General features: G+C 45.9%; 1 protein-coding gene across 1 annotated transcript in view; it reads left to right on the forward strand.

Moving 5' to 3' along the window:
• The window catches only part of Utp20 (UTP20 small subunit processome component), a 77,786-nt gene that overhangs the window by 18,269 nt on the left and 33,742 nt on the right, over nt 1-25,775 (forward strand). Inside the window, exons 16-28 of the mRNA XM_041664335.1 lie at nt 365-515; nt 1,350-1,412; nt 2,818-2,976; nt 5,969-6,045; nt 8,390-8,469; nt 8,685-8,925; nt 12,092-12,277; nt 15,512-15,602; nt 16,364-16,449; nt 16,941-17,066; nt 20,589-20,755; nt 22,405-22,613; nt 25,522-25,665. Coding sequence (XP_041520269.1) covers nt 365-515; nt 1,350-1,412; nt 2,818-2,976; nt 5,969-6,045; nt 8,390-8,469; nt 8,685-8,925; nt 12,092-12,277; nt 15,512-15,602; nt 16,364-16,449; nt 16,941-17,066; nt 20,589-20,755; nt 22,405-22,613; nt 25,522-25,665 — 1,780 coding nt within the window. The remainder of the gene's footprint in view (nt 1-364; nt 516-1,349; nt 1,413-2,817; nt 2,977-5,968; nt 6,046-8,389; nt 8,470-8,684; nt 8,926-12,091; nt 12,278-15,511; nt 15,603-16,363; nt 16,450-16,940; nt 17,067-20,588; nt 20,756-22,404; nt 22,614-25,521; nt 25,666-25,775) is intronic.

A 25,775-nucleotide genomic window follows, 5' to 3' on the forward strand; every position in this document is an offset into this window, starting at 1 on the left:
AGGGTCTCTGGCGTGTCACAAGGGAGAGTACAGAAATGAACTGCGCTGTTTCTCACCAGCTCAGCGCCTGGCATGCAGTGAGCACTTCACAAATTTCACATGTCCTCTTCGTATACAGCTGCCACTCACAGCTGTGGGTTGGGGTGGCAGCTTTGGCTGTTCTAGTCCCCCGTCTGCCTCTAGCCAGCTGGTTGTATCCGAGCACGTTTCTCGGTAGGCATAGTCTTCGGAAGCTGTAAATGATGTTGGCAAGCTCTGTAAAACTTGAAGCCTGTTGCATTTTATATTTCCCTTACCAGCGGACATTTCTGGGTACTTAGCGGTGTGATGGTGCAGTTGGAATCTCATAAATATCTTGTTGCAGAACATTTCCGACGGAGCCATCTGTGTTGCTGTTGGCTGATCTCTATTATCAGAGGCTAGCGTTATGTGGATGCAAAGGGCCACTTTCTGAGGAGGCCTTAATGGAATTATTTCCCAAGTTACAAACAAACATTTCAACTGGTGTCTCCAAGGTAATACTGCATTATAGGTTCGGCTCGTGAACACCTGGCTCCTCATCACAGACACTGGTGTGGGATTTCTGTCAGAGCAGTGATTGCTAAACACACAGACCCATCACAGCAAGACTGCTTAGGGTGGTCAGTAAAATTACAGGTCCTAGGGTTCTGCTCCAATTCTCTTCCAATTCAGTAGAACTGGGGTAGAAAAAATAAAATAAAATAATTTTTCTTTAATTTATGTACTCATAGATGGTAGTTGATTGACTAGATCTCCATTATAACAGCCTTGCATAGTGCGCATTTTATGGACTAGATAATTGTGCTTGTACTTACTAATAGGTAAACACCTATTCATATCTTACAACTTAAAACTAGAAGAATGTGTTCTTTCAATTTTTTTATAAAGAAAACTTAAGCCAGGCATAGTGGCGCACGCCTCTAACCCCAGAAGTCAGAAGAAGGATCTCTTTGAGGCCAACCTGGTCTGTGTAGTGAGTTCCAGGACTGCCGGGGCTGCATAAGACCCTGTCTCAAAGAAGAAAAAAAGAATTTAAGGTAGTTTGCCTCCTCATTCAAGTGTGTGGAAATACCCACGAGACTAAGGGGTGTGGAGCCGTGGCGGTAGCTGAGTTATGGCGTGTTGAGCGGCCTTACCCACGCGGTCTCATGCTGTCTTGAACTCAGTTACTGTTTGAATTAGGTACTGGTCGTTGTTAGATACAAGACAAGGACAGAAAAGGCCAGTTTTACTCTGATCAGTAGTAGCCCTTAGGTCTGTGAGACTGCTCCTCGGTGTCTTCCTTCACTTACACTCTGCCATTGAAATCTCCCCTGTACTTTCTCTAGATCCGGCTCTTGACAATTAGGATCCTAAATCATTTTGACATCCGACTTCCAGCTTCAGTGGAGGTATTGTAATTATTAGAGTGGATAGTTTAAGACAAACATAATTTACACATTTTTGTAAATTTTCAAAATGGTATCTTTGCTATGTAACTATATATGGCTAAACTATATAAATATTTATAGTAAAAGTTGGTATTCTTGGAATCCATATTCTTGCCTACCACTAAGTCTACTAAATGTTCTTCCAAATCTTGCGGGTAGCATACATGGTGGGAGCTCATGTTAGATGGAGTCTTCCTTGTTATCGGTGCCTCTGGTTTTACCTCTTTCTTTAGAAGTGTAAATAGTGCCCACAGTTTAGACTCTTACTGATTCCTCTGATGACGGAAGTGGGTTAGTTAACAACATTTCCAAGTGTCTTACCCAGCACCGCAGTGAGCGCCCTTAGATGGATATTTTCATGTATAGAACTGTTTCCATGATGCAAGTAGTAGAAATAGAATTGCACAGTGAGAATATATATTTTCTGTGTGTGTCTGTAATAGTAGATAGGTAGACAGATAGCTATATAGGTACGTAGGTAGATAGGTAGTAGATGCTAGGTAGTAGTCATTTGGAACCCTTTAGACAGTTTCCCATTTACTCTGTATGTGTGTGCACATACATTTAGTGCACATGGATGTGGAGGCCAGAGGTTGATGTTGGGTGTTTTCTATTGTTCTCTGCTTTATTTTTTAATTTAAAATATAAATATATCACTTACTCCCTCTAACCTCTCCCATGCCCCCCGCCACTTCTTTATTGTTAAATATATTTAAGTATGAATAAATTTATAAGTGTAACTGCTAAGTCCATTTACTGTCGTTTGTATGTATGTGTGTTTAGAGCTAATTTAAAAATTATTTTTAATTTTAAGTTACTGTATATTATATTTATCCATATGGATGTTTTGCGTAGATGTATATCTGTGTACTGTGTGCATGCCTGTTGCCCAAGCAGCCCAGAAGAGAACATCAGATTTCCTGGGCTGGAGATACAGATAGGTTATGAGTCACCGTATAGGTGCTGGGAATTGAGCATTGTCCTCCAGAAGAGCAGCCAGCTCTTAACTGCTGAGCCACCTCACCTCTTCTGAGACAAGGTCTCCCTCCCTCTGACTAGCTAGGCTGACTGACCCCTGAGCTCCAGGAGTCTGCCCTTCTCTAACATATTCTAAGTTGAGTTTTTTTGTTTGTTTTGTTTTTCTTTTCTAAAACCTTAAAGCTAAGCTGAGCATAATAATGCACACATTTAATCCTAGTACTCAGGAGGTATAAGTAGGTGAATCTATAAGTTTGTGGTCAGCCCAGACTGCATAGGGAGTTCCAGACCAGCCAGGACTCTCTCAGAAAACCACCCGTCTAGCCATGCCTCACATCCCTCCTGGGGTCGGTGTTTGAGCTGCCTTGGCTTCTGTCTGCCTCTGCAGGACGATGGGCTCTCGGAGCCGCAGTCAGCCTTCGTCATCCTGCGCCAGGCAGAGCTGGTGCCAGCAACTGTGAGCGACTACAGAGAGAAGCTGCTCCACTTGAGAAAGCTGCGGCACGACGTGGTGCAGGATGCAGTCCCTCCGGGACCACTGCAGGAGGTGACAGTGGTGTCTGTCTGTCTGTCTCTCTTTAAAGTTGTTTCTTAAATTATGTTTTAAATCGTATTTTGGCGATCATACCAGATAGTTTTCAATCATGAAAATGTTCTCCTTTTAAGTAAGGCGAACCTTGCTTCTCTTCCATGCTTTGTGTTAAGTTGCTCTCTCAGCCTATGAAATCAGGTGGTGTCCTTTTGTGTATGTGAAGGCCTGACACAGCGACCATCATTTTCTGTGCTTTGCTGTGGCTACTAACTCCAACAGCTCGTTTCCCTTGGGTCTCTCTTGTTTCTTACCTAGCTATAGCACGTGGGCATTTCAAAATGGAGTACTTCACTTTCAGCAGTTGTCTGGCTTCAAGGGCCTCCCCCCAAAAGAAAGGAAAGAAAAAGAAAGGGAAGTTGTTTTGTTGACAGAATAGTTCAAAAATGTTGGTTCTGTCCTTTAAAGGATGTCCTACAGGGTAGAGTGTGATTGGTGGGATGGGTTAGGTTGCAGGAATGTGAAGCAGAGCTGACTCTGGCCCTTGACATCCCCACACCAGCTTAAGTAGATTATCATGATTATCGAGTAAAGAAAGATTGGCACCACCATTTCCTTGTTTGTGAATTAGGAAAACAATAGACTGTGCTCCACTGTGACCAAAGGAATTGTGTGAGATAAACTTAAAATCCCAGTATAAAATATGCTACCATCTAAGCACGTTATGGTAACTATTAAGGTTGTTAACACTAATTAATTATGTTAATCTTTCATCAAACATTATATTGACTAATAATGACCTGGGTGCTGGTGATAAACATCACAGCGAAAGTCCAGCCTCTGCCTTCAAAGGGTGATGTCATGGGCAAGGACTAGGGGACCTTCCAACCACAGGGAGCATGCCCTTTGGTACCTGCTCAAGAGTGTGTACTCTTCTCAGATTTCTAGAAGGGCGAGGTTTGGCCTTGTCTTGAAGGAGACAATAATGTCCCATTGTAGCGGAAGAGCTGCAAAGGAAGCCAAGGTTACCCAGGGAAACTGCAGGTGGATGTGCTCCCAAGGCTCGGGGGATACTGATTCCATATTCCACATTGATGTCACAGATGGACGCTTCCCTTGCCCCAGCCGTCCTGCTGTCTTTGATAGGTGAATTGCTTTGCTCATTCATTACCTGCGGGTCACAATACTGGCCTTCTTTCCGTCCAGAAGTTAGAGTTATACATTTCTTGAGGGATTTAGGTCTTCTCTTAGTCATCCGAGCACAGCAAGGGTGCTCCATGGAGTCGGCTTTCAGTGGATAGTGTTCTGTGTGATCTCTCCTGGGAAGAGAATCTCATCATTTCCTTTATTATATGTTATTACAACAAAATGACTAAAAACATAGGAACGATTTCATAGACATATTCTAGACATTGGCCTAAAAGGCAAATGCCTACTAAACCCATTGAAAGTAGACTAGGAAAACATGGTCCCCTTCCCGTATCAAGACCATTGCATGTTCTAATGGTCTCTGTGGCTGGGTTTGAGGATTCGGAGGATGGCCATGAAGCAGGGAAGAGTCAGAGTGGTCACATTTTGTGTTGCCTGTAAAATACACAGAAAACTCTAAGAATGAAATACTCGTCGTAGTTTATCCTCATTTCTGCCCTTGGCATTCAAGAAAGGACAAGTTGCCTGTTATTTTCTGGAGTCTCTTCCTTGAGAGAGAACATTTGAAAGTCACGTGCTGAATTTAGGCACTGCACACTCAGAAGGACAGGGAATGGCAGGCAGAGCATGGTCCTCGGCAGAGAAGAAAGCTCAGGCAGTGAGCTCCACCTTTGCTCCGGATCACATGGCGCCTAGCTGGCTGGACGGACACAGCCGCGGTTTGGGATCGCTGCCCATGCTTGCTTCTGTGCACAGCTGCCTCGGTCGATGACAGCTCATGTAGTTCCATTCGGAACTCTAAGAGCAAGTTCATGCTAAGTAGCTTATGCAAAGAGCCCAGTGTACTTGGTAGTTCATGACTTGCCTTTCCATCTATATCCTTCCTACACGTAAGCTCATTTGGTTCTCACAGCAAAGCGTGGGCAGCATCAGTCCCTCTTAACAAAGGAGAAAGCAGACTCGTTGGCTCCTGATGAGGTGGGGCACATGTCAGGTGCAGTGTTCTTCACCACGTCCTCCTGCTGCCGCACATTGGCTTGGACTTGGAAGCTCCATAAATGAAAGCATTCCTCTTCCATCTAGTGCTGTTCTTTGCTACTTTAAATGTTAGCGTTCTTTACATGTCATTCGGAACAGAGATGGCAGCTGGAACCTGTGCCAACATCCCTCCCCCAAATTAAAAAAAAAAAATCTGCCATTCTCCATGATGGCTTCCTAGAAAATCAGGTGTTGGTGATATAAATGCTGTTTAAAGTTGACCGAGAAGGCTTCAGACCCCCACTGGACTCTCTGGAAGTTCAGTTTCAAGAATTGAGACATCTGGCCAGGCATGGTGGCACACATCTCCAGCATTTGGGAGGCAGAGGCAGGTGGATCTCTGAGTTTGAGGCCAGCCTGGCTACAGGATGAGTTCCAGGACAGCCAGGGCTATGTAAAGAGACCCTTAAAAAACAAAACAAAACAAAAACCCAGGAAGTCAAGCATCTGCTGTACAGAAGGCTTGCTTCCCTAGTACCGCATTTTTGTTGTTGTTGGTGGTGGTGGTTTTGTTGTCGTCGTTCTTCTTTGTCCACACTTCACTAATGCTTGATGCTCCCCAGGTCCTGTCGGTGTTTGTTAGGATGGGATCTCACTCCCAGTTAGACTTAGACTTTGCCAGTGAATGTCAAAAATGAGCTTGAATTCCATGCTCTAATGAATGAGTAGGCTTTTAGGAGATGAGAAAGATTATTAAACACTCAGTTCTGGGTTAGTCTCAAGAGCCTTTGTTTGCTCTTGGGCAGGCTTCTTCCTAACCTTCACTCTGCCCGTCTGTGCTGGCCTGTCACGTGTTTACTAAGCCTGTCTCTTGGACTTGCAGGTACCACTCCGTTATCTGTTCGCCATGCTCTATGTCAACTTCAGTGCCCTCTGGGACCCTGTGATTGAGCTCATAAGGTAAGCGTGGCTGTGGATGGGACCGTTCACTTTACCGACATGGAGTGGGGACGTGTTCCATCTAGGGATGACTTACGTGCACGTGACACAGCGCAGAGGAGAAGGACACTCTCTCCAGGGCCTGGTTGTTGGTAGTTTAGGTGTGTATGTATTTCTGTGCATGTAAATAATTGGGGGCTTCTCTTTTTATTTTACATGAGACTGTTTATATGATGAAAAGGTACATTATGTCTACTTTTATTTTTACAGATTAGATAACTGAACCATACTATAAAAATACGAACTTCTAAAACCCTTGTTGTTTTACATGCATGCGCACGCGCACGCACGCGCGCGCACACACACACACACACACACACAGATCCCTTTAGCTCTAACAGATAATTTTAATAGTAATAGAAAATAGCATGCGCTAGGGCTGAGATGTAGAAATCTGTCCTTTTACAAGTGTTTGTCCTTCACACTTTACTCTGGCTGTTTGTGTTTGTCAGACTGGAAATATGGCATGTGTCTTGCCTTTCTGGATCCTATTAGCTCTTACTTGACAGAAGCAGAATAAACAAATCCCTTTCCAATTTTAAACCAATTTGCCTGCTTTTACTTCCTTTCAGAGCCGTCAAACAAGTGTAGTGAAAATAAATGGCTTTTGACTTCAACCGGGTTTTTTTTTTTTTTTTTTGTTCTGTACTTTCAAAAGATAAGAAGTGACATATTTGTAATCAATGGTCCATTATCACAAATGTTGACTCCTAAATGCTTTTAAAGTCTCTTCATAGTGGCTGGGCTATTTCGCTGTTGGAGACTGTTTTCTATGTATAATATGCAACATAGGTATTTCTCATTTCTTGTGTACAGTTTATGTATATTAGGAAGTTCATGGAAAGGTGCACACCTTTAATCCCAGTGTCCAGGAGGCTAAGGCAGAGAGGATCACGGATTTTAAGTTAGCCTGGGCTACATTGCTATATGCCTCATGAAATAGGATTAGAGAAAAGGGAATGGAGAGGAAGATGAGAAGGAGAGAAGGAAAAAGAAAGGGAAATTAGTGACAGAACAGAGAACCTTAGAGATTATTAAGGTCTTTAAGCTGTAACAACAATTAAAACCAAAAATAACCCGTTATGATTCATTTCATGTCTCATCATTAAGTTCTGAAAAGTCCTGTTTGAGACAGATTCTAAATGTGTAGCCCTGGCTGTCCTGGACTAGCTATGAGGACCAGCTTGGCCTCAGACTAACACAGCTCCTGCCTCTGCCTCCCAAGTGATGGGATTAGAGGTGTGCACCACCATCCTCTGCTGGAAAGTGTATTTCAGATAGTGAATTAGCTGCAGAGAAACAGACGTTCTTAACTCTGAGTGCAACAGTTGTTTGTTCTCCTCATGGGCCCTGCCTCACACACTGTCTTTCTTAGCCTTGTCATCTTGATGTAGCCTACAGTCACCCGAGGAGGGTGTCACTGTGTGATGTTCTTCATCGGGTTGGTCTGAGGACTTGTCTTGATTGATAGTTAATGTGGACGAACCCAGCCCACTGTGGGCAGCACAGTCCCTAGGCAGGTGGTCTTGAGCTGTATAAAAAGCCAGCTGAAGGTAAGCCCGGGAGTAAGGCAGCAAACAGCACTGCTCCCTGGTTCCTACCTCTAGGGTCGTGCTTTGAGTTCCTGCCCTGACTTCCGTCAGTGAATTGTGACCTGGAAGTGCAACTCAAGTAAACATTTTCCTCCCCAAGTTGCTTCTGAGCTCCATTTCCATTACTGTATCTTAATACTAGTCTTCTATGGTGCGGAAATTCACGCATGTGTCCTAGTGCTCAGTGGTGGGGCCAGCAGATTGTGGGTTTGGGGTGTCATAGTGGGCTCTAGGCCAACTTAGACAGCATAGAAAGACTAACTCAAAGCACCTTCAACAACAAAGCTAAATAGTCTTATATATATCTACTTACATTTTTTAAAATATTCTGTAGCCATTTATGGGTATAAAAATAATTTCTGTGGGTCGGCAAGAAGGCTCAATAGGTAAAAGGTCTCACACAAACCCCATGACGTGAGTTCAATCCTAGGGTCCCACGGTAGAAGGAGAAAACCAAAGTGCCTGAATCACTGACTCCTCTGGTCTATGCACATCCACACTCACTGATACCCATCCTATGCACAGACACGTATAATGATAAAGTAAAATGAACAGTTTGTGTGATGTAGGCAGTATAGAAACTACAGAAACGTGTGAAATTTATTTTAGCCTCATGTTGAAGGCTAATCAAATTAACATTTAATTCTTGTACATTTTTCTCGCGGGCTATCTGACACTAAAGACTGTGTATCATGTGTTCTATTTTTTCTTAGTTCTCATGCCCATGGAATGGAAAACAAACAGTTCTGGAGTGTCTGCTATGAACATCTTGAAAAGGCAGCCTCGCATGCTGGTATGAGCAGGAGTCTCGAGGACTGGGGGCACCAGTACTTACCTAAGTGTTTAATTTTTACTGTGGTTTGTGCATGAAGCGGGGAAGCATGAGAAGCGTGTTCTCTCTGGTGAAGTTCTGAGATGACTGCTCTTTCCTGAGTCCTGGAGACAAGTGTCTGGTCTGAGGACAAGTCTGTGATCCACGGGCGTTAAGTTGATATTTTTCTCTTGCAGAGAAAGAACTGCAGAAGGATGTGGGAGACGAGGAGCAGTCCACTGGAGATGGAGGGGAGCCAACCCAAGAAGGGGATGTTGGCTCTCTCTACCAGCAACAGTTAACACTGAGAACCAGCTGTCGGGAGCGACTAGATCATACCAACTTTCGATTCTTGCTCTGGCGAGCTCTGGCCAAATTTCCAGAGAGAGTAGAGCCAAGGTCCAGGGAACTCTCCCCACTGTTCTTGAGGTTTATCACGTAAGTACCTAGGACCGTGTCCCTGGCACAGTGTGTGTATTGGGGGGGGGGGGGAGGTATGAGCCTCCTCCAGCAACTGAGAACTTTGTACATCTGTCATATTTCAAGCTCTTGTCGTGTCTGCAAAGTCCTGCCTCCTTGGGGAAACACTAAACGAGTTTTGTTCAGCACGTAGTTTATAAGAACAGCATACAATGGAGCTTGTAGAAATAGGTCAGGTTACCGCAGGAGAAGAGGCAGTGGAGTTTGCTCAGTTTACAAAGGCCTTACTATTTCTTGCCCTCTTCATTGTTTTGTTACTTGCCTGGGGGTAGAGTATATTTCCCTGTGACCTCATTGTGACTACTGTTTTGAGCCTCTTGACGCTGAGGAATGCGCTCTTGAAGAGCAGTGCGAGGTTTCTGAAGCCTTGTTTTGTTTGGAGTGCCTGAGTGTGAGAGTCTTGATGGCTTTGAGATTCTAACAAGGACGTGTTGTACAGAAGAGAACTAAACATTAGTGTGTGCTCTGGTGTGCCGCATCACATACGGGGTAGGCTGAGCAGAACACAAACCACAGCATGTCTGGCTGGTCCAGGAACAGCAGGGAGGCCAGGGCGAGCACTGTAGCGTGAGCCAGAGGAAGCAGTGGAGATGGAGCAGGAACTTGGCGCCAAGGCCGTGTGATAGTGCAGTCGGCCTCTGCCGTCAGAGAAGAGCGGAGTTTATGCAGAAACGTGAAGGATTTGTAGATGTGTTTGAGAACAGACTATAGAATGACGGTGGTCATGATTGTGAGGTTACAGGTGTGAGCAAGGCTCGCTGGTGGCCTGACCAAGGTTGTTGTAGTAAAGACTGATTTTTTTAAAAAGAATTCCAACTTGAAAAAAAAAATTGAAAAGATTCTAGCCAGATCAGACTGTGATTTGGAGGCAGCCTTGGTTGTAGGAACAGAAAGGAGTGGGGGAAACTGAATATCTTTCTCCAGGTTTTAGCCTGAGCAGCTAGGAAAGGCAGGTTACCATCTTAGAGACGCAGACATTGCCGTTGTGTGGGGAAAACCAAGAGGTCATTTGAATTTGTGTTCAGCTCGGGATACCAAGCAGATCTCCGAGTAGAAATGACCTGTAGACCTTAAGTTTAGAAGGTGACGTTCGGGGGGGGGGGGGGTTGACCTGCAGATGGTAAGTTGAGAAGGTGACATTCTGGGGGGAGGTGTTGACCTGCAGTTGTTAAGTTGAGAAGGTGACGTTCGGGGGGGGGGGGGGGGGGTTGACCTGCAGATGGTAGGTTGAGAACTGTCGGTAGATGAGTAGCAGCTAAAGCCGTCCAACAGTTGGAGTCTCCTCGAGAGATCAGAAAGGGAGGACAAGACTTGGCCTCTGCCTTGAAGGGAGGCCTTACCCAGAAAGTACGCCGAGGCTGTAGCGAGTTGCTCTGCGTAAGCCGGGTGGACTCTGATTAGATGAGCTGTAGAGAAAGTGAAGGAGAATGAACCCTGTGACCAAGGGGGTGCGGGGCCAGAGAGAGTGCTTCTGTTGATGGAACAGTAAACACGAACACTCTTGTTACAGAAGATCAGGAGGACAGAGAGGCCAGGTTGGTGGCGCACATCTTCAGTCCCTGCGCTGGGAGAGGAGACAGAGGCAGGTGATGTCTGAGTTGGTGGCCAGCCTGGTCTAGATAGATAGCAGGTTCCAGGTTCATCAAGGCTGAACAATGAGAACATTTCCTTAATAAAAAACAGAGACTATAGGGAGGAGAATCAGGTCAGGAAAGGTTAACGCAGACAAAACTTGCAACAGATCCGTGGTGGAAAAATAGGGTCCCCACCCCTTTTGTGGGGTAGTTGTTTGTAGAATGAGAAAAGCAGGGTCTGGCTTTTCCCTCACACCGTGTCTTAAAGGATGTGTCTGCTCTTGTGCAAGGTGGCAAGTGTGGTGTTGGTAGACTGATCGTCCCCGTCCGTCTAAGAGTACAGCCCTTCCTGTAAGGAGACTGTGGTATAGGGACAGAGAGCGGCCTGTGGTAGATGTGGAAGGCTTAGGTACTCTCATAGAACCAAGCACTAACGTTTAAGAATAGGTGACAGTTTTTGTTTTTTTCCAAACAGGGTTTCTCTGTAGCTTTGGAGCCTATCCTGGAACTAGCTCTTGTAGACCAGGCTGGCCTCGAACTCCCAGAGATCCTCCTGCCTCTGCCTCCCGAGTGCTGGGATCAAAGGCGTGCACCACCACCACCCGGCGGCAGTTTTTGTTTTATGTGCTTTTGGGTACTTGTCATTTAAAAACCATCTTTGCCCGTGACTGAAATGGAGCATTTGCCTTTCTTTCTCTCTGTCCCTGGGAGTTTCATAGTTTTAGGGCCTTTTACCTTTAGTGCACTTTTCTGTGGCGTGATGAGAGAGAGGAGTCTAGTACGTTCTTTTACACATGGTGTTCTTTCGCCCTGGCACCACTTACCAGCAAGACTGTCCTTTTTCCAGAGTTCTCAGCATGTCACTAAAAGGCCAGCACTGGCTGCGGGCCGGTCTGTACGCTAACACGGTGCTGTTTTGGTAAAGCAGCTTTTCAGTGTGTTAGGAAATTAGGTAATTGCTAATGCTTTGACTGTTTGAGGTCGTAATGCTATGCTTTGAAAGGACACTGGGAAAGTAGGAAAATACAACCCTGATACTTTAATCTTTTACTTTATAGTCCGCTGTTACCAGTTGTGCTTCCAGAAACAAGGAGGCTGATTCCACTTTGGGCTAGAGTAGACTTTTCAGCAACATGGTATTGGAACAAGCAGTCTTTACAGTTAGTGATTGACCTGTCAGTGAGAGTCTAAGGAAAGAGAGCACTGGCGTCAGGTCTAGAGAGATGATCAGTGGTCCAGAGCACTGGCTGAAAGAGCCAGGGTGCAGTTCCTAGCACACATGTGTTTCACAGCCATCTGTGACGTTAGCCCAGGGGATCCAGCACCCTCTTCTGACCTCTGTCGGTACCAGGTGCTTGTCTCCTACACAGACACACATGCAGACAAAGCACCCACTGCACGAATAAAATCATTTACAAATACTGCTATAGAGGCACCTTGATGAAGGCGCCGTGTGTGTGTGTGTGTGTGTGTGTGTGCGCCTGTCTGTCTGTCTGTCCTTTCCAAAGAAGTCTCCTCACTTGTGTGGTTCCCGCCTTCTTCCTCTGCAGCAATGAGTATTATCCAGCAGATCTGCAGGTTGCTCCAACCCAGGATCTACGCAGGAAAAGTAGAGGAGCAGTAGCTGAGGAAGTGGAAGAGGAACCCGCTGTGGGAGAAGAGGAAGAAGTGGAGGAAGAGGCAGTGCCGACCGATGAAGCACCCCAGAGGAGAAAGACAAGACGGGCAGCAGCAAAGTGAGTTCCCGTCACCGCTGGTCCCGGAGCTGCGGCTGTGTGCATGGGAAATAGCTTCCTCAAGGATGAGCGTCTCACATAATTATTGGCATGCCATGGTGCCGCTGCCGGTCTTGGGAGATTCTTGCTCTGAAATATGCTGGTGCCAGGCACTGAGAACCGGTGAATATATGCTGGTGCCAGGCACTGAGAACCGGTGAATATATGCTGGTGCCAGGCACTGAGAACCGGTGAATATATGCTGGTGCCAGGCACTGAGAACCGGTGAATATATGCTGGTGCCAGGCACTGAGAACCGGTGAATATATGCTGGTGCCAGGCACTGAGAACCGGTGAATATATGCTGGTGCCAGGCACTGAGAACCGGTGAATATATGCTGGTGCCAGGCACTGAGAACCGGTGAATATATGCTGGTGCCAGGCACTGAGAACCGGTGAATATATGCTGGTGCCAGGCACTGAGAACCGGTGAATATATGCTGGTGCCAGGCACTGAGAACCGGCTGTCGTGCTCTGTGACACCAGAGTTAAAGGGAGACAGGCCCAGGGTTACACAGGTGCCCTTCACTGGGCTCTGCTGACATCAGTGCCGCCCAGGTGTCAGTGTGTCCCAGGCAGTTGTGTGTGTGGTCCTGCATCTGTCTACCGCCCCATGACTCTCTTGGCACCTTGGGACTGCTGCTCTGTCAGGGAACAATTACTGACTGGTCTTTCCTGCTTTCCACGGACCCTTAGGGGCTGAGGAACATTCCCTGTGGCTCCTTTTAAAGATGAGACTTGCAGCCTAGAGTGCCGAGCCTCCCCTCAGGCATCATGTTTGCATGCCAGGCGCTGGACTCCTGGTCAGCATTTCCTTCCCTGTGACTTAGCCCCTTAGTTACTGTTTTCTTGGGCTACAATGCTTTCTAGTTCCCTTGGTTACCCATTTACTTAAATTGTTCCAAACTGTTAGAAAAAAACTCTGTGTTCAGAGGCTTTTTGAGCTTACCCAAAGATTGTCTGGATTGAGGGTCTGATCTGCCAGGCTGCTGTGAAGATGAATCACAGACATCTGCAGTGTAGGAGCAGTGTTTATGGAGCACTGAGCAGAACCTCCTCTCCCTTACAGTGTTTACAGAGCACTGAGCAGAACCTCTCCCTTACAGTGTTTACAGAACACTGTACAGAACCCCTCCCTTACAGTGTTTACAGAGCACTGTACAGAACCCCTCCCTTACAGTGTTTACAGAGCACTGAGCAGAACCTCTCCCTTACAGTGTTTACGGAGCACTGTACAGAACCCCTCCCTTACAGTGTTTACAGAGCACTGTACAGAACCCCTCCCTTACAGTGTTTACAGAACACTGTACAGAACCCCTCCCTTACAGTGTTTACGGAGCACTGTACAGAACCTCCTCTCCCTTACAGTGTTTACAGAGCACTGTACAGAACCCCTCCCTTACAGTGTTTACAGAGCACTGTACAGAACCCCTCCCTTACAGTGTTTACAGAGCACTGTACAGAACCCCTCCCTTACAGTGTTTACAGAACACTGTACAGAACCTCTCCCTTACAGTGTTTACAGAACACTGTACAGAACCTCTCCCTTACAGTGTTTACGGAGCACTGTAGAGAACTACTCCCTTCTCCACAAATACTGAGGCAGAGACTCAGGGAGGACCTTCTACAGAGGAAAGGACACCTTTGCTGCTGCAGGATGAAAGCTCGTCAGCCTTGGACAGGGAAAGGACCTATCAACTAGTGGAAATAGTGTGTAAAACACGGGCCCAGGAAGGTCACAGCCCAGCTACCTGTAACTCTAGTTCCTTAGTCTCTTTCCATTAGCATACTCCCTAGCAAAAGATTAGTTCTAGGTATGTGTTTGCTAAATAAATGAATAAGCCATTTTTCCAGTCACACCTTGGCCTCTCTCACCCGTGGCCCTGCACACATGCTTTTAACTGCTGTCCAAGTGCCCTGGCCCCATTTCTGCTCGCTGAAAGAATCTGTTTGTACTTGGAGATGTGCTTGTGGCCACAGTTCTTCACCACAGTAGAAGTTATCTTCCTGAGTCAGACTCACAGCTCAGCAGCTGTGCTGTGTGCTGGGACCCCTGCTCGCTCTGGCTATTAGCACTAAGCAGCTCTTAGGAAATGAGACCTCCCCAGGGCTGTGAGCAGCATTCTCACTATAGCCGCCCGCCTCGCTGCACTTGGAAGTGTTCTAAAGAAACTTGGCTAAAATACTGAAAACGAAGATGGGCTGGGCACGGAAGTCAGTGGGCAGAGTGCTTGCCGAGCATGGCTCTGAGCCTGCGTTCAGGCAGCACCTCATGTGCCAAAGAAAAACAAATTGTGAGGATTAGGTATGTGTGGTAATTCATCTGCCACCTGTGCCCTGTGCCCCAACCTAGAATATTGCTACCATCATTAAAAATGTGAATGAGTTGTGCCGGAAGTGTGGCACACACCCACATCTTTAATCTCAGCACTCAGGAGGCAGAGGCAAGCAGATCTCTGAGTGCAAAGCCCACTTGCTCTATATAGCAGGTTCCAGGTGAGCCGGAGCAGTGAGGCCATGGGCCCTTGGGAGAGTTGGTGTGTATGTGTGGTGGAGGGGTGAGTGAAGGATCTGGGTGCGATCCCCTTTAAGCATGGCTCAGCTTCATGGTCTTCCTTCCTAGAGTCCATGGATCAGGAGATCAGGTGGGCAGATGAGGTAGACGCACCTTCTCAGTCTGCTGTAGTAGATGGTGTCTTTCCCCCTGGACAGTCCTGTCTTCCTGTTAGCTTTCAGTCAGAGAACACTGCTGTTTTTCCTGATCAGTTGAATAAGCAAGAGCCATTGTCACCTAAACTCAGACCTCTGTTGCCTGCCATTAGCGTTCATGTTCTGTGAGTGAGAGAAGAAGGAATCCTGTCACTTCCTTGCCTGCTGTTTGAACCAAAAGGAATCGGTCCCAGCTCACCTGCACTCGCCTTCTGAGAGCAGCGTTTTATCCGCCTTCTCTCCAGTTCTGCTTTAGCAAATCCTGAAGGGTTTTCTAGTGTGGAAATCCTGGATTGTGAGGAGAGGCCTGCCTGAGATTCAAAGTTTCCAGAAAATAATTTCCTAATCATTAAAATTTGCTTGGGTGATTAACAGCAGGCACATGGGTGGGGTGTTTGGAATACTTGTCAGAATAAAACGGTGGGCAATGTTATTTCAAGCTGATGTTTCTTCTTTGCTACTACAGTAACCTTTTGTTTTCTTTAGGCAGTTAATTGCTCATCTGCAAGTCTTCTCTAAGTTTTCAAACCCACGGGCCTTATATCTAGAGTCCAAATTATATGAATTGTATCTTCAGGTACGTTGAGTAAAGGCTCAGTGCTTTAATCCTTGCAAACTTCATCTTTCTTTCTTTACCAGAGTAACTTGGGGTTCCATAGCCGGGGATGGGGCCCATTTCCACTTGGAAGTGCTAGTTTTGTTAATGGGCACACTTTAAAGAATCATCTTAATGTACAGTTTCAGATTACACTAATCTAGTTGGCTTTAAAGTCAGCTTCAGGGCGGGGTGACTAACACTGGGCAGCTGTGTTAGCAGCAAGGACAGTAAATCACACATCGTTAGAGAGGGATGGGGACTTGGATTTCTGGATCTGTTTGACAGAATGAGAGAAAATAAGGGAAATGCTGTAATTATAATGTTATGTCCCCAACTCTAGAAAAGATGACAGCAAAATGCAGTGCTAGAAGAAGACTGAGCAAGTGTTGGGTTGTCGTTCTAAACCCTCTATGGAAATGACGTTTCCTCATTTGTGGGTGGTCTTCTGGTGGAGCTTCGTCTGCTCAGCAGACTTTGTCCAGGCTCGGCACACAATTCACACAGACCTTATTAGGAAGCCTGAGCTCAGAAGCCTCCTGCCAGGTAATGTGGGACCACAGCCAAGTCTTCTCCAGATATCACACTGACCGTTAGCTTTATAGTATAGGACCAGCACAGAATTCAGATCAGAGTTTCATTTCTTTTTTTTTTTTCTTTTGGTAGAGTCTTGCTATTTGGTTTTTCTTATGGTTTGTGTATGCATTGCTTCATTAACTTATTCTGTAAAACCTCATTTCTAGTTATTGCTACACCAAGATCAAACTGTGCAAAAAATAACCTTGGATTGCATAATGACCTACAAACATCCTCATATCCTCCCTTACAGGTGAGCTATGTACAAAGAAACATTACTTCCTTCACCTAGAGCCATTTCTGAAATAATACCCAAAAGACCCGAGAGATTCCCCTCTTCCAAAGTAACCGTAACCATTTCCAGGCAAGAAATGAAAACCAGAAGTATATTTGTTGGATTATTCTCTATAGATAACAACGTGGAAAAAAAAATTGTTAATGTAAAAGTGTATTGGGAAGTGGTAGCATTTCTCTGCTGACGTAATCACCTAAAACCTTCGTGATTACCTCTCTCGTGTCGTTGCTCCTAAGCCCGAGGTTAGGGACCGGCTCTAGTTCCTCTAGCCATGTATTCCCCTCCTGAGATCTGAGGATCGTCAGGATCGTCTTGTGAGGACTGCCCTGTAGGATGGGGGCCTCAGCATGGACTGCCGCGTGTGTTGCTCTCCGTTGTGCTTGCGAATGTCGCTCCTCCCGTCTGGAAAGTGCTGTGGCCGGAGTGCTGACGTGGGAATCTGTCCGCAGGGAAAACCTGCAGAGGCTGCTAGACGACCGCAGCTTTAAGGAGGAGATCGTGCATTTCAGCCTTTCCGAAGAGAGCGCCGTGGTCAAAGCCGCCCACCGGGTGGACTTGTGTCCAGTCCTCATGAGGTATTTCTACTGTTTAAAATGTGAATGTAAGCCAGGCGGTGCTGGCGCACACCCTTAATGCCAGTACTTGGGAGACAGAAGCAGGCACATTTCTTAAACTCAAGGCCAGCATGATCTAAGAGCAAGTTCTGGGAAGGTCAGGGCTACACAGAGAAAGCCTATATTGAGAAACAAAAACAAAAAATAGTTCTAAAACAGTCGTGTGATTTTATTCTTTTCTTTAAGTGGGGTCTCATGTAGCCCAGGCTATCCTCAATCTCACTGAAGATGACCTCACCGTGCTTAGTTTTATGCAGACTGGAGATTAGAACCAGGCCTTTCTTCCTGCTGGGCAAGCACTCTCCCTGCAGAGCCTTATTTCCAGCCCTGTTTTTTTCTCTTCTTTACTTGGATCTTCTGGACAGTGGCACCAAACTGCACTAGTCATTCTTTATGGGCAAATAATTGGAGAACAAAGTGAAAACAAGATTCTCTGTCCTTCAAATGTTCTGGGCATGGCTCTCCTTACTATTTTGTGTGCCAAAGGAAGACGTGGTCATGAGACGCTCCTGCTGCAGGCTACGTAGCTCAGGGAGCTCAGGGATGACGTCTGTGCGAGTGTGTTACAGTCTGCACTGGCTGCCTTTTTCCCTCTGTGCAGCACCGCTTTTATTTGAAAACCTAGATAATGAAGTACCATTCTTTTTATACGTGGGTGTTTTCGCAGGTTTTCTGAACCATGAATGCAGTGAGTTTGACAAAGAAAACAAACAGCAGAGTTTGTTTCAAATTACTAAATTTTAACAATCAAATGAAAATGAGAATTTTGGAAAACTTGAGTCTGTTCTGTGAACATATAACTTCCCAAGAATGTGGAAACCTGCCTGGTGAGGTGGATGATTGTATTTCTAAAATATTGGTTAGCAGGCCTCTTTTGGCTGACCGCGAGAAGTATCAGCCTTTGACATTTCTACATGACTTGTTCTCTCACTGTTTTCCAAGTAACGGGTGCATGCTACAGAGTTGGTGTGCACAGCTCAAGTAACGGGTGCATACTACAGAGTCGGTGTGCACAGCTCAAGTAACGGGTGCATGCTGCAGAGTCTGTGCACAGCTCAAGTAACGGGTGCATGCTGCAGAGTCTGTGTGCACAGCTCAAGTAACGGGTGCATGCTACAGAGTCTGTGTGCACAGCTCAAGTAACGGGTGCATGCTACAGAGTCTGTGCACAGCTCAAGTAACGGGTGCATGCTACAGAGTCTGTGTGCACAGCTCAAGTAACGGGTGCATGCTGCAGAGTCTGTGTGCACAGCTCAAGTAATGGGTGCATGCTGCAGAGTCTGTGCACAGCTCAAGTAACGGGTGCATGCTGCAGAGTCTGTGTGCACAGCTCAAGTAACGGGTGCATGCTACAGAGTCTGTGTGCACAGCTCAAGTAACGGGTGCATGCTACAGAGTCTGTGCACAGCTCAAGTAACGGGTGCATGCTACAGAGTCTGTGTGCACAGCTCAAGTAACGGGTGCATGCTTCAGAGTCTGTGTGCACAGCTCAAGTAACGGGTGCATGCTGCAGAGTCTGTGCACAGCTCAAGTAACGGGTGCATGCTGCAGAGTCTGTGTGCACAGCTCAAGTAACGGGTGCATGCTACAGAGTCTGTGTGCACAGCTCAAGTAACGGGTGCATGCTACAGAGTCTGTGCACAGCTCAAGAGGAATAGACTTGAGTGAAACGGCTTATAGAGTATGTTGATAGAGTTCCATATGCCATGTTGCAGCCGATTGCCATTTGTTTGGCATCAAAGTGGAATAGCCAAAATTATTTCCTCCCACCCCAGTGGGTTAGATGCTGAAGCCATGTGAACATCTGGTCATCGTCTCTTAAACCAGTCAGAAATAAAACAGCCTTTAGTCTCATGAATGCTGAGATGTAATTATTTTTTTCATTGAAAAGTTATTTATATTAACCTGTAATAAACATGATGTTTTACTTAAGTAAATTCATAAAACATTATTTTAAAAATTACTTGATTTTAATTTCTAAAAATAGTAACGACCATAGGTAAACTCATTCAGAAGTTTTTTAGGCCTCTAATAGTTTAAAGATGTCTTAATATTAAAATTTTTTAAATCATATATTCAGGTTCTGAGTGTCATCGGTTAGTCTTATTGTACTAAAATGTGGCTGTTGGCTGGGTACGTGCCTTTCATCCCAGCACCCAGGGAAGCAGAGGGTGCTGGTGTCCGCATGACAAGCCAGCCTGATCCACACAGCAAGTTCCAGGGCAGACAGCTACATAATGAGACCCTGTCTCAAACAAACACTATAGCTTTTATTAAGTATCTAAGGGTTTGAGAGGTGGATGTTGACTCCTGTTACTAAGCATGTATTAAAACGGTCATGTTAACTTTTTACCGTGAGCCTTTCCTCTGTCTTATTCCCATATGTGTACTGATAGCTCTCTGCTGCATTTCCTGTGATGTGAAGGCTAAGAGATGCTCATGCCGAGGACCCTGTTCAGTTACCAGTGTTCACAATGTTAGATGTCCTCTGGCCACCAGGCACACACTCAGTGCACATGCTTGCAAACAAAATAAAATAAATAATAATCTTTAAAAACACTAAAAGAGCCCTTGGTGGATGTGCCCACAGAGAGAACTGGCGGGCTCCTTTTCCGGGATGGAGAGATAAAAGGCTTTTCCAATTAAAAAAAAAAAAAAACAACTAAAAGAGAAGCGTATTTTGAGCTTATTATGGTTCTATATGCATGCAATCCTGGAAACCAGGTTCAAAGCCAGTGTTGGCAGTCAAGGAAGGAAAGGGTGGGAGAGATGCTGTGCTTGGTGTTATAGGTTAGTCTAATGTGTTGGTTTATTGGGGAGGGAGGGAATGAGGAATGATGTTTTATGTTTATAAGCAAAATTAGTGTTGGCTTTTATTTTCACTCATTAACTCATCCATGTATTCTCTTACCACGTCGCGTAAAGAAAAAAATAGTTTTTCCTCTTTTCTATGTGCTATGAATTATATTTTTCCTGAAAAGCTTTTAAAATTTTCTTGTAAAACTAGATAAGTTCCATGTGATTTTTGTTCTGTTTATTTTGTTTGTGAGACTTGAGATAGGGCCTCGTTGGAGCTCTGGCTGGCTTGGACCGCACAGAGAGATCTGACTCCCTCTTCTTCTCCCTCATTTTTTTCTTTTGCTGGTTATATGTTTCTTTTTTCTTCCAGGCTCTTAATTTCACTTCCTTTTAATATCTATATTATTATTTTCATTTATCCTTGATTTAACTTATCCTTGACTTGCCTGTTTTATTGCTTTTTTTTTATGCATACAGTGAATTGCCTTCTAGCCTTTTTATTTTCTGTTTCCTGCTTCCTGCTAGCCTTGTTTCGTCCTTTCTCATAGTACCTGTTTTCCTTTTTTCTCTTAACTTTATAGTATATTCTTTGAAGTCTTTGGATTAGCTCTTTAAGGCTTGTAATAGAACAAGCAGCTCGTGCTGTTTAGCCTGCATGTAGATAATGCTGTTTTGACTTTTCAGAATTTTATATGGGCGGATGAAGAATAAGACCGGGAGTAAAACCCAGGGGAAGTCTGCCTCGGGCACCCGCATGGCCATTGTTCTGCGCTTCCTCGCTGGAACCCAACCTGAAGAGATCCAGTTCTTCTTAGATCTGCTGTCTGAACCTGTGAAGCATTTCAAGAATGGTAGCTACTCACTGCCTCTGACCAAATGCATGCCTTTTGTGGCAACCCTTGACGTTCCTTGGAGAAATCTTTGTAATGGACTGTTTCCTCCCACCCCTCTGATGTCTCTTTGCGGAAATGCGGTTCACTGTAAACTTAGCTGGTCTCACAGTTGAGCCCAGGGTTGTCAGTACCCTTGCATTAGGAGTCTTCGATAGAAAATGGGCCTTTTGTTGTCCGTTTCTACCAGTGAACAATGACAAGTACCACTCATTATACAGACCATGTGTATGCTGGTCTACGTAATGATTCTGGGTCAGCCAGGGCTACATACTGAGACTGTTTAAATACACACAGACACACAGGGGAAGGGGAAAGAGAGTCAGTCCCAGCACCCCAAGAGATGAAGAACAAGCTGTAAGAATTAACCAGAACTCTAGCGATTTAGTCATTTATTTATCCACAGAATCATTTACCTGTTGAGCAGCGGCTTGTCTGTCTCTCCTGTGTCCCAGCTGCTGGGCTCAGCTGGAAAGCAGTGAAGAAGTGTAACAGTGCAGGCCCAGCTCTGGTGTGCTCTCCTGTCACAGTGTGGGATGTTTGTCATGGCGATGACTCGCCATCGCCGTCAGCGCTTACTCCACACATAGCGTTATCAAAGCCCTTTGCAGGCAGCTCAGTTGATGTTTAACAAACGCTGGCGCTCTTATGCTATAGCTGTCCATTTTACAGATGAGAAAACCGGTAGAGGTGGGATTGGAACTCAGACCTTTCAGACTATAAAATCCTTTGTTCCAGTTGCAAAATTGATTGACTTTATCCCAACATAAATATTTATTTGGTGGTACGGTTTGTCTTGATCCAGATCATAGGTTTCCATGTAGTTTAGTCCTGCCCTGTGTAGGAGAATGGCTCTGAGGAGAACAGAGGTTTGGGTGGGTGGATGGACAATGCAGTTACGGGTGGTCCAGCTGAGTGTGTCCATCAGTAAATCCATCGTCCGATCCCAGGGGCCGTGCAAAGCTGAAGCAGTACCAGTTCAGGTCTTTTAGCAAATTCTGTGGTCAGTACTGTAGCGGTTGTTTATAAAGTAGTTGTTTTTATTTATTAACCTGGAATTATATGAGAGAGAGGACACTGTATTCTTAATCTTCTAGGAGATCCGTGACTGCCAAGCTCAGCACACAACTCAGTGACTCCAGGGTTCAGGAATGGCGGTTTTTAAATTGGGCCAGCCAGGCATGGTGGTGCACACCTTTAGTTCCAGCACTTGGGAGGCAGAGGCAGGTGGATCTCTGATAGTTTGAAGCCAGCCTGGCCTACGTAGTGAGTTCCAGGACAGCCATAGCTACATAATTAGACACTATCTCAAAAAAGGAAAATAATAATAAAATTGGGTGAGATTTGTTCTTAGAGTCAGCCCTCCAACTACCTTATCTTTCTTTATCCCTTAGTTTCCCTATCTGAAATGTGGACAGTAAAACCCAGCTTGCGGACTCACTGAGCATTTTCATAAAAATTGGGAGGTAACCTAAGAGAGAAGTGCACTGTCCCCTACAGTAACACGTCTCTAGGAACGCTGCACTATTTAGGGGTGGGAGGGATGCTGCGCTCAAAGAGACCAGCAGAGACCAGCGTGTCCCTGAACACCACACCCTCTCTGCCCCTAGGGGAGTGCTGCTCTGCAGTTCTTCGGGCGGTGGAGGATCTGGATCTGTCTAAGGTCCTTCCCGTGGGCCGTCAGCATGGCATCTTAAACAGCCTGGAGGTGGTTCTGAAGAACGTCAGCCACCTGATCAGCGCGTACCTGCCAAAGATCCTGCAGATCCTGCTGTGTATGACGGCCGCCATCTCGCACATCCTCGACCAGCGGGAGAAGGTGAGAGGCGGGAGATGCTCCCTTCTCGGCGGCGTCTGAATCACAGTGGCTTCCCAGGTTAAATCTCCTCCTAGAACCCTTGTTATGCTGAGAGGGTTGCACAGACTCTGGGAAATGAGTGCTGGAACCAGTGCAGTTTTTGATAGATAAGCAGAGTGACGAGCAGGACTGCTTAGGTAGCCGACCATCTGCGGCAGGTAAGCGCTGTAGATGTTTTCTGAATTGTTTTCCAGACCTGTTCTGTTGAAATAGGAATGTGGCGGTGAGGACGTTTGAGGACGGAGGGAAGAAGGTTGTACATTATGATAAACAGGAGGCCCTTGGAGCAATTGGGTTTGAAGGAAAGACCCAGGCTCCCATTTTGTCTTTTGAACTGTGGCTGTTATTAACAAATGGGCATGAATTTCAGTTTGTCAAAGTTGTCTCTGGGAGCTGGTGAGATGGCTCAGCGGTTAAGAGCACTGGCTGTTCTTCCTGAGACCTGGGTTCAATTCCCAGCACCCATATGGCAGCTCACAGCTGTCTGTAACTCCAGTTCCAGGGGCTCCAACATCTCATACAGACATACATGCAGGCAAATCACCAACGCGTGTGAAATAAAAGTAAAAAAAGAAAAGGAAGGAAGAAAGAAAGAAAGAAAGAAAGTTGTCTGTTGATTCAGTGAACTGCCTTCTGAACGCGGTCTTAGGTAGAAGTTGGCTATCAGGATTCTTGGCTGGTTTTTAGGTAGCTGTAAATTGGCCTTGTTAACGAAATGAGTCAGCAGGAGCTGACCCCTGGGGTGGCACAGCTCCAGTGTGTTCTAAGAAGAGACGGGGCCAGGGTGTCTAGAGTGCAGTGAGGGGAAGCGTCCCATAAGTGGGGTTGGTGATACCACACATATTTGCTTGGAAGTATGAAAACTTCCTTCCTACTGGGGAATTCCTGATAGACCTTGAGCGGAGGCATGAGAAGGACGCTGCCACAGCTGTGGTGGCCACACCAGTTGGGTCTGCTGGAGGACGCAGAGGCAAGAGGATTGCGAGCTACCCAGGTGTGGGCACACACCATTAATACCAGCGCTCTGGAAGCAGGGGCTGGTTCATCTCTGTTAACTTCAAGGCCAGCCTGGTTTACAGCGTGAGACTGAGGAAACTCTGTCCTATGTGAGCTTAAAGGAGACGATGCACATTTCCATCTCAGCTGCAGCGCAGACAGAGGGGAGCGTCTGTGCACATGCTAAGTCCAGAAGTGTGAGAGGTTTCGTAAAGACGCGGCCTTTGGACTTTCGATTAACTTAGAAGTTACTCAGTAATGGGCCATGCTCCCAAGCCAGCATTGTGTAACTCAGAGGATCATTTGTGCAATTTCATGGTTCATTAGTTCCTGAGGTGTTAGGCTTGCTCACGGATGTGGAGCTTCTTGCTCTTTTAAACAGGTCCGAGGAGTTCCTCTAAGAGGCATGAGTCGCCCCACGGTGATTTGTCCTGGTGTGTGTTTGAGCTCACTTACACACTTGCTCTTTACGGCTTTGATAGCCTTTGTAGTGTTGGCTGACATCAGTGTGTTGTTAGGTAGTAACTGGTTTTGTAGTGTTTGTCCATTGAAGTGGTGGCCTTGTACAAATATCCATAAAGCCTCCAAATGCTTATTTTCCGGGCTTTCCTCTGGCTTGGTCAACACTTATGGAGTAAGCTGGACAGCTGGAACTCTAGTTGTAGAAATGAACAGAATGTGCCCCTCCTGCCCATGGGAAGAGCAGAGAATGCTGGGCGTCTTGTTTGCTAGGGCTGCTTGTTATGTGTCCAGACGATCACAGTGCCGTGTTCATAAGTGTCCGTTGTCATGTGTCCAGATGATCACAGTGCCGTGTTCATAAGTGTCTGTTGCCATGTGTCCAGACGATCACAGTGCCATGTTTTTAAGGTCAGTGGTGGTTTTTATCTTCCCCCAAACCTGACTCCAGGGGCAGCACAGGTGCACCCGACAGAAGAAGCAGGTTCAGAATGATTTGTCACGTGGCACCTTCTTGTGTTCACCTGTTATTTCCTCTGCAGCTTGAGTAGGAAGGCGAGTGAAGGCAGATGGCTGTGTGAGATCTCATGCTTCCTTGGCCTGGAGCGTGGGCTTCTCGTGGCAAGTGGCCCCCTCTTAGTTTTCTTCGCTGTGTCTTGGACGTGGACTTGACGTTCACTGCATAAGAGGATTTCCTTTGCCGCCCTGGGTTCCAGGATGGTTTAGGTAAAGCTGTAGGAAAATAAAGTCATGTGTAAATGCTGCCATTTACATACCTAACGCTCACAGCGTATTGATCAGGTAGAGAGGTGAACAGGTTTGAGGCATCTTTAATTAGTTCCTTTTAACAGTGTGTGTTCGGAGAGCATCACTCTGAAGCCCTTGTCTCTCCTCTCTGGGATAAACCCATTCATTCTTTAATATCCAGTGGAAATTCCTAGGTTTATAAAACTCCTTACATATCAAACTCTGGAATTTTCAGTCCCTCCTATACAGACTTTGACTATAATGCCGTTGAAGGGAACTCAGTAAATACGTCTAGTTTGAGCCTGAACAGATAGCCTGCGTGATTATGACTTCACGCCACCTAGGGAGGGAAATGTCATGGCTGTTTAGTGTTTGCTGTGATTCTCCAGCCTCTCTGCCTCCACACAGACATATTTGTTTATTTCTGTTGCTGAATTTTTTTTCCACTGTATGTCTGTACATAATGTGTGTGCATTGCCCCTTAAGGCCAGAAGAGGGCACCAGATCCCCAGGAACTGGAATTAGGAAGCTGTGGGTTCTGGGAACTGAGCCTGGGTCCTCCACAAGAGCAGCAGGTGCTGCTAAATACTGAGTCTCTCTAAGGAATCAGGTGGGGCTGGGGGGTAGTGTGTGTGTGTCTGTGTCTGAAAAAGACATTTGTTTTCAGATACAACTAAGGTTTATTAACCCACTGAAAAACTTAAGACGTCTGGGAATCAAGATGATCAGCGATATCTTTTTGGATTGGGAATCCTATCAGTTCAGAGCGGAAGAAATTGATGCCGTGTTTCATGGTGCAGTTTGGCCTCAGGTAAACCTTGATTTGATTTCTCTGTCCTGCCTGACACCGTCTGCTTCTCCCATTGTTTTTTATTCACTAACATAGTCTGCCACCCAGACACAAATGTTGTCTGCTCTGCT

Source organism: Microtus oregoni, unplaced genomic scaffold (assembly GCF_018167655.1).
Source record: "Microtus oregoni isolate MIOR12 unplaced genomic scaffold, Mior012 000001F_ref0000356, whole genome shotgun sequence".
NCBI lineage: Eukaryota > Metazoa > Chordata > Mammalia > Rodentia > Cricetidae > Microtus > Microtus oregoni.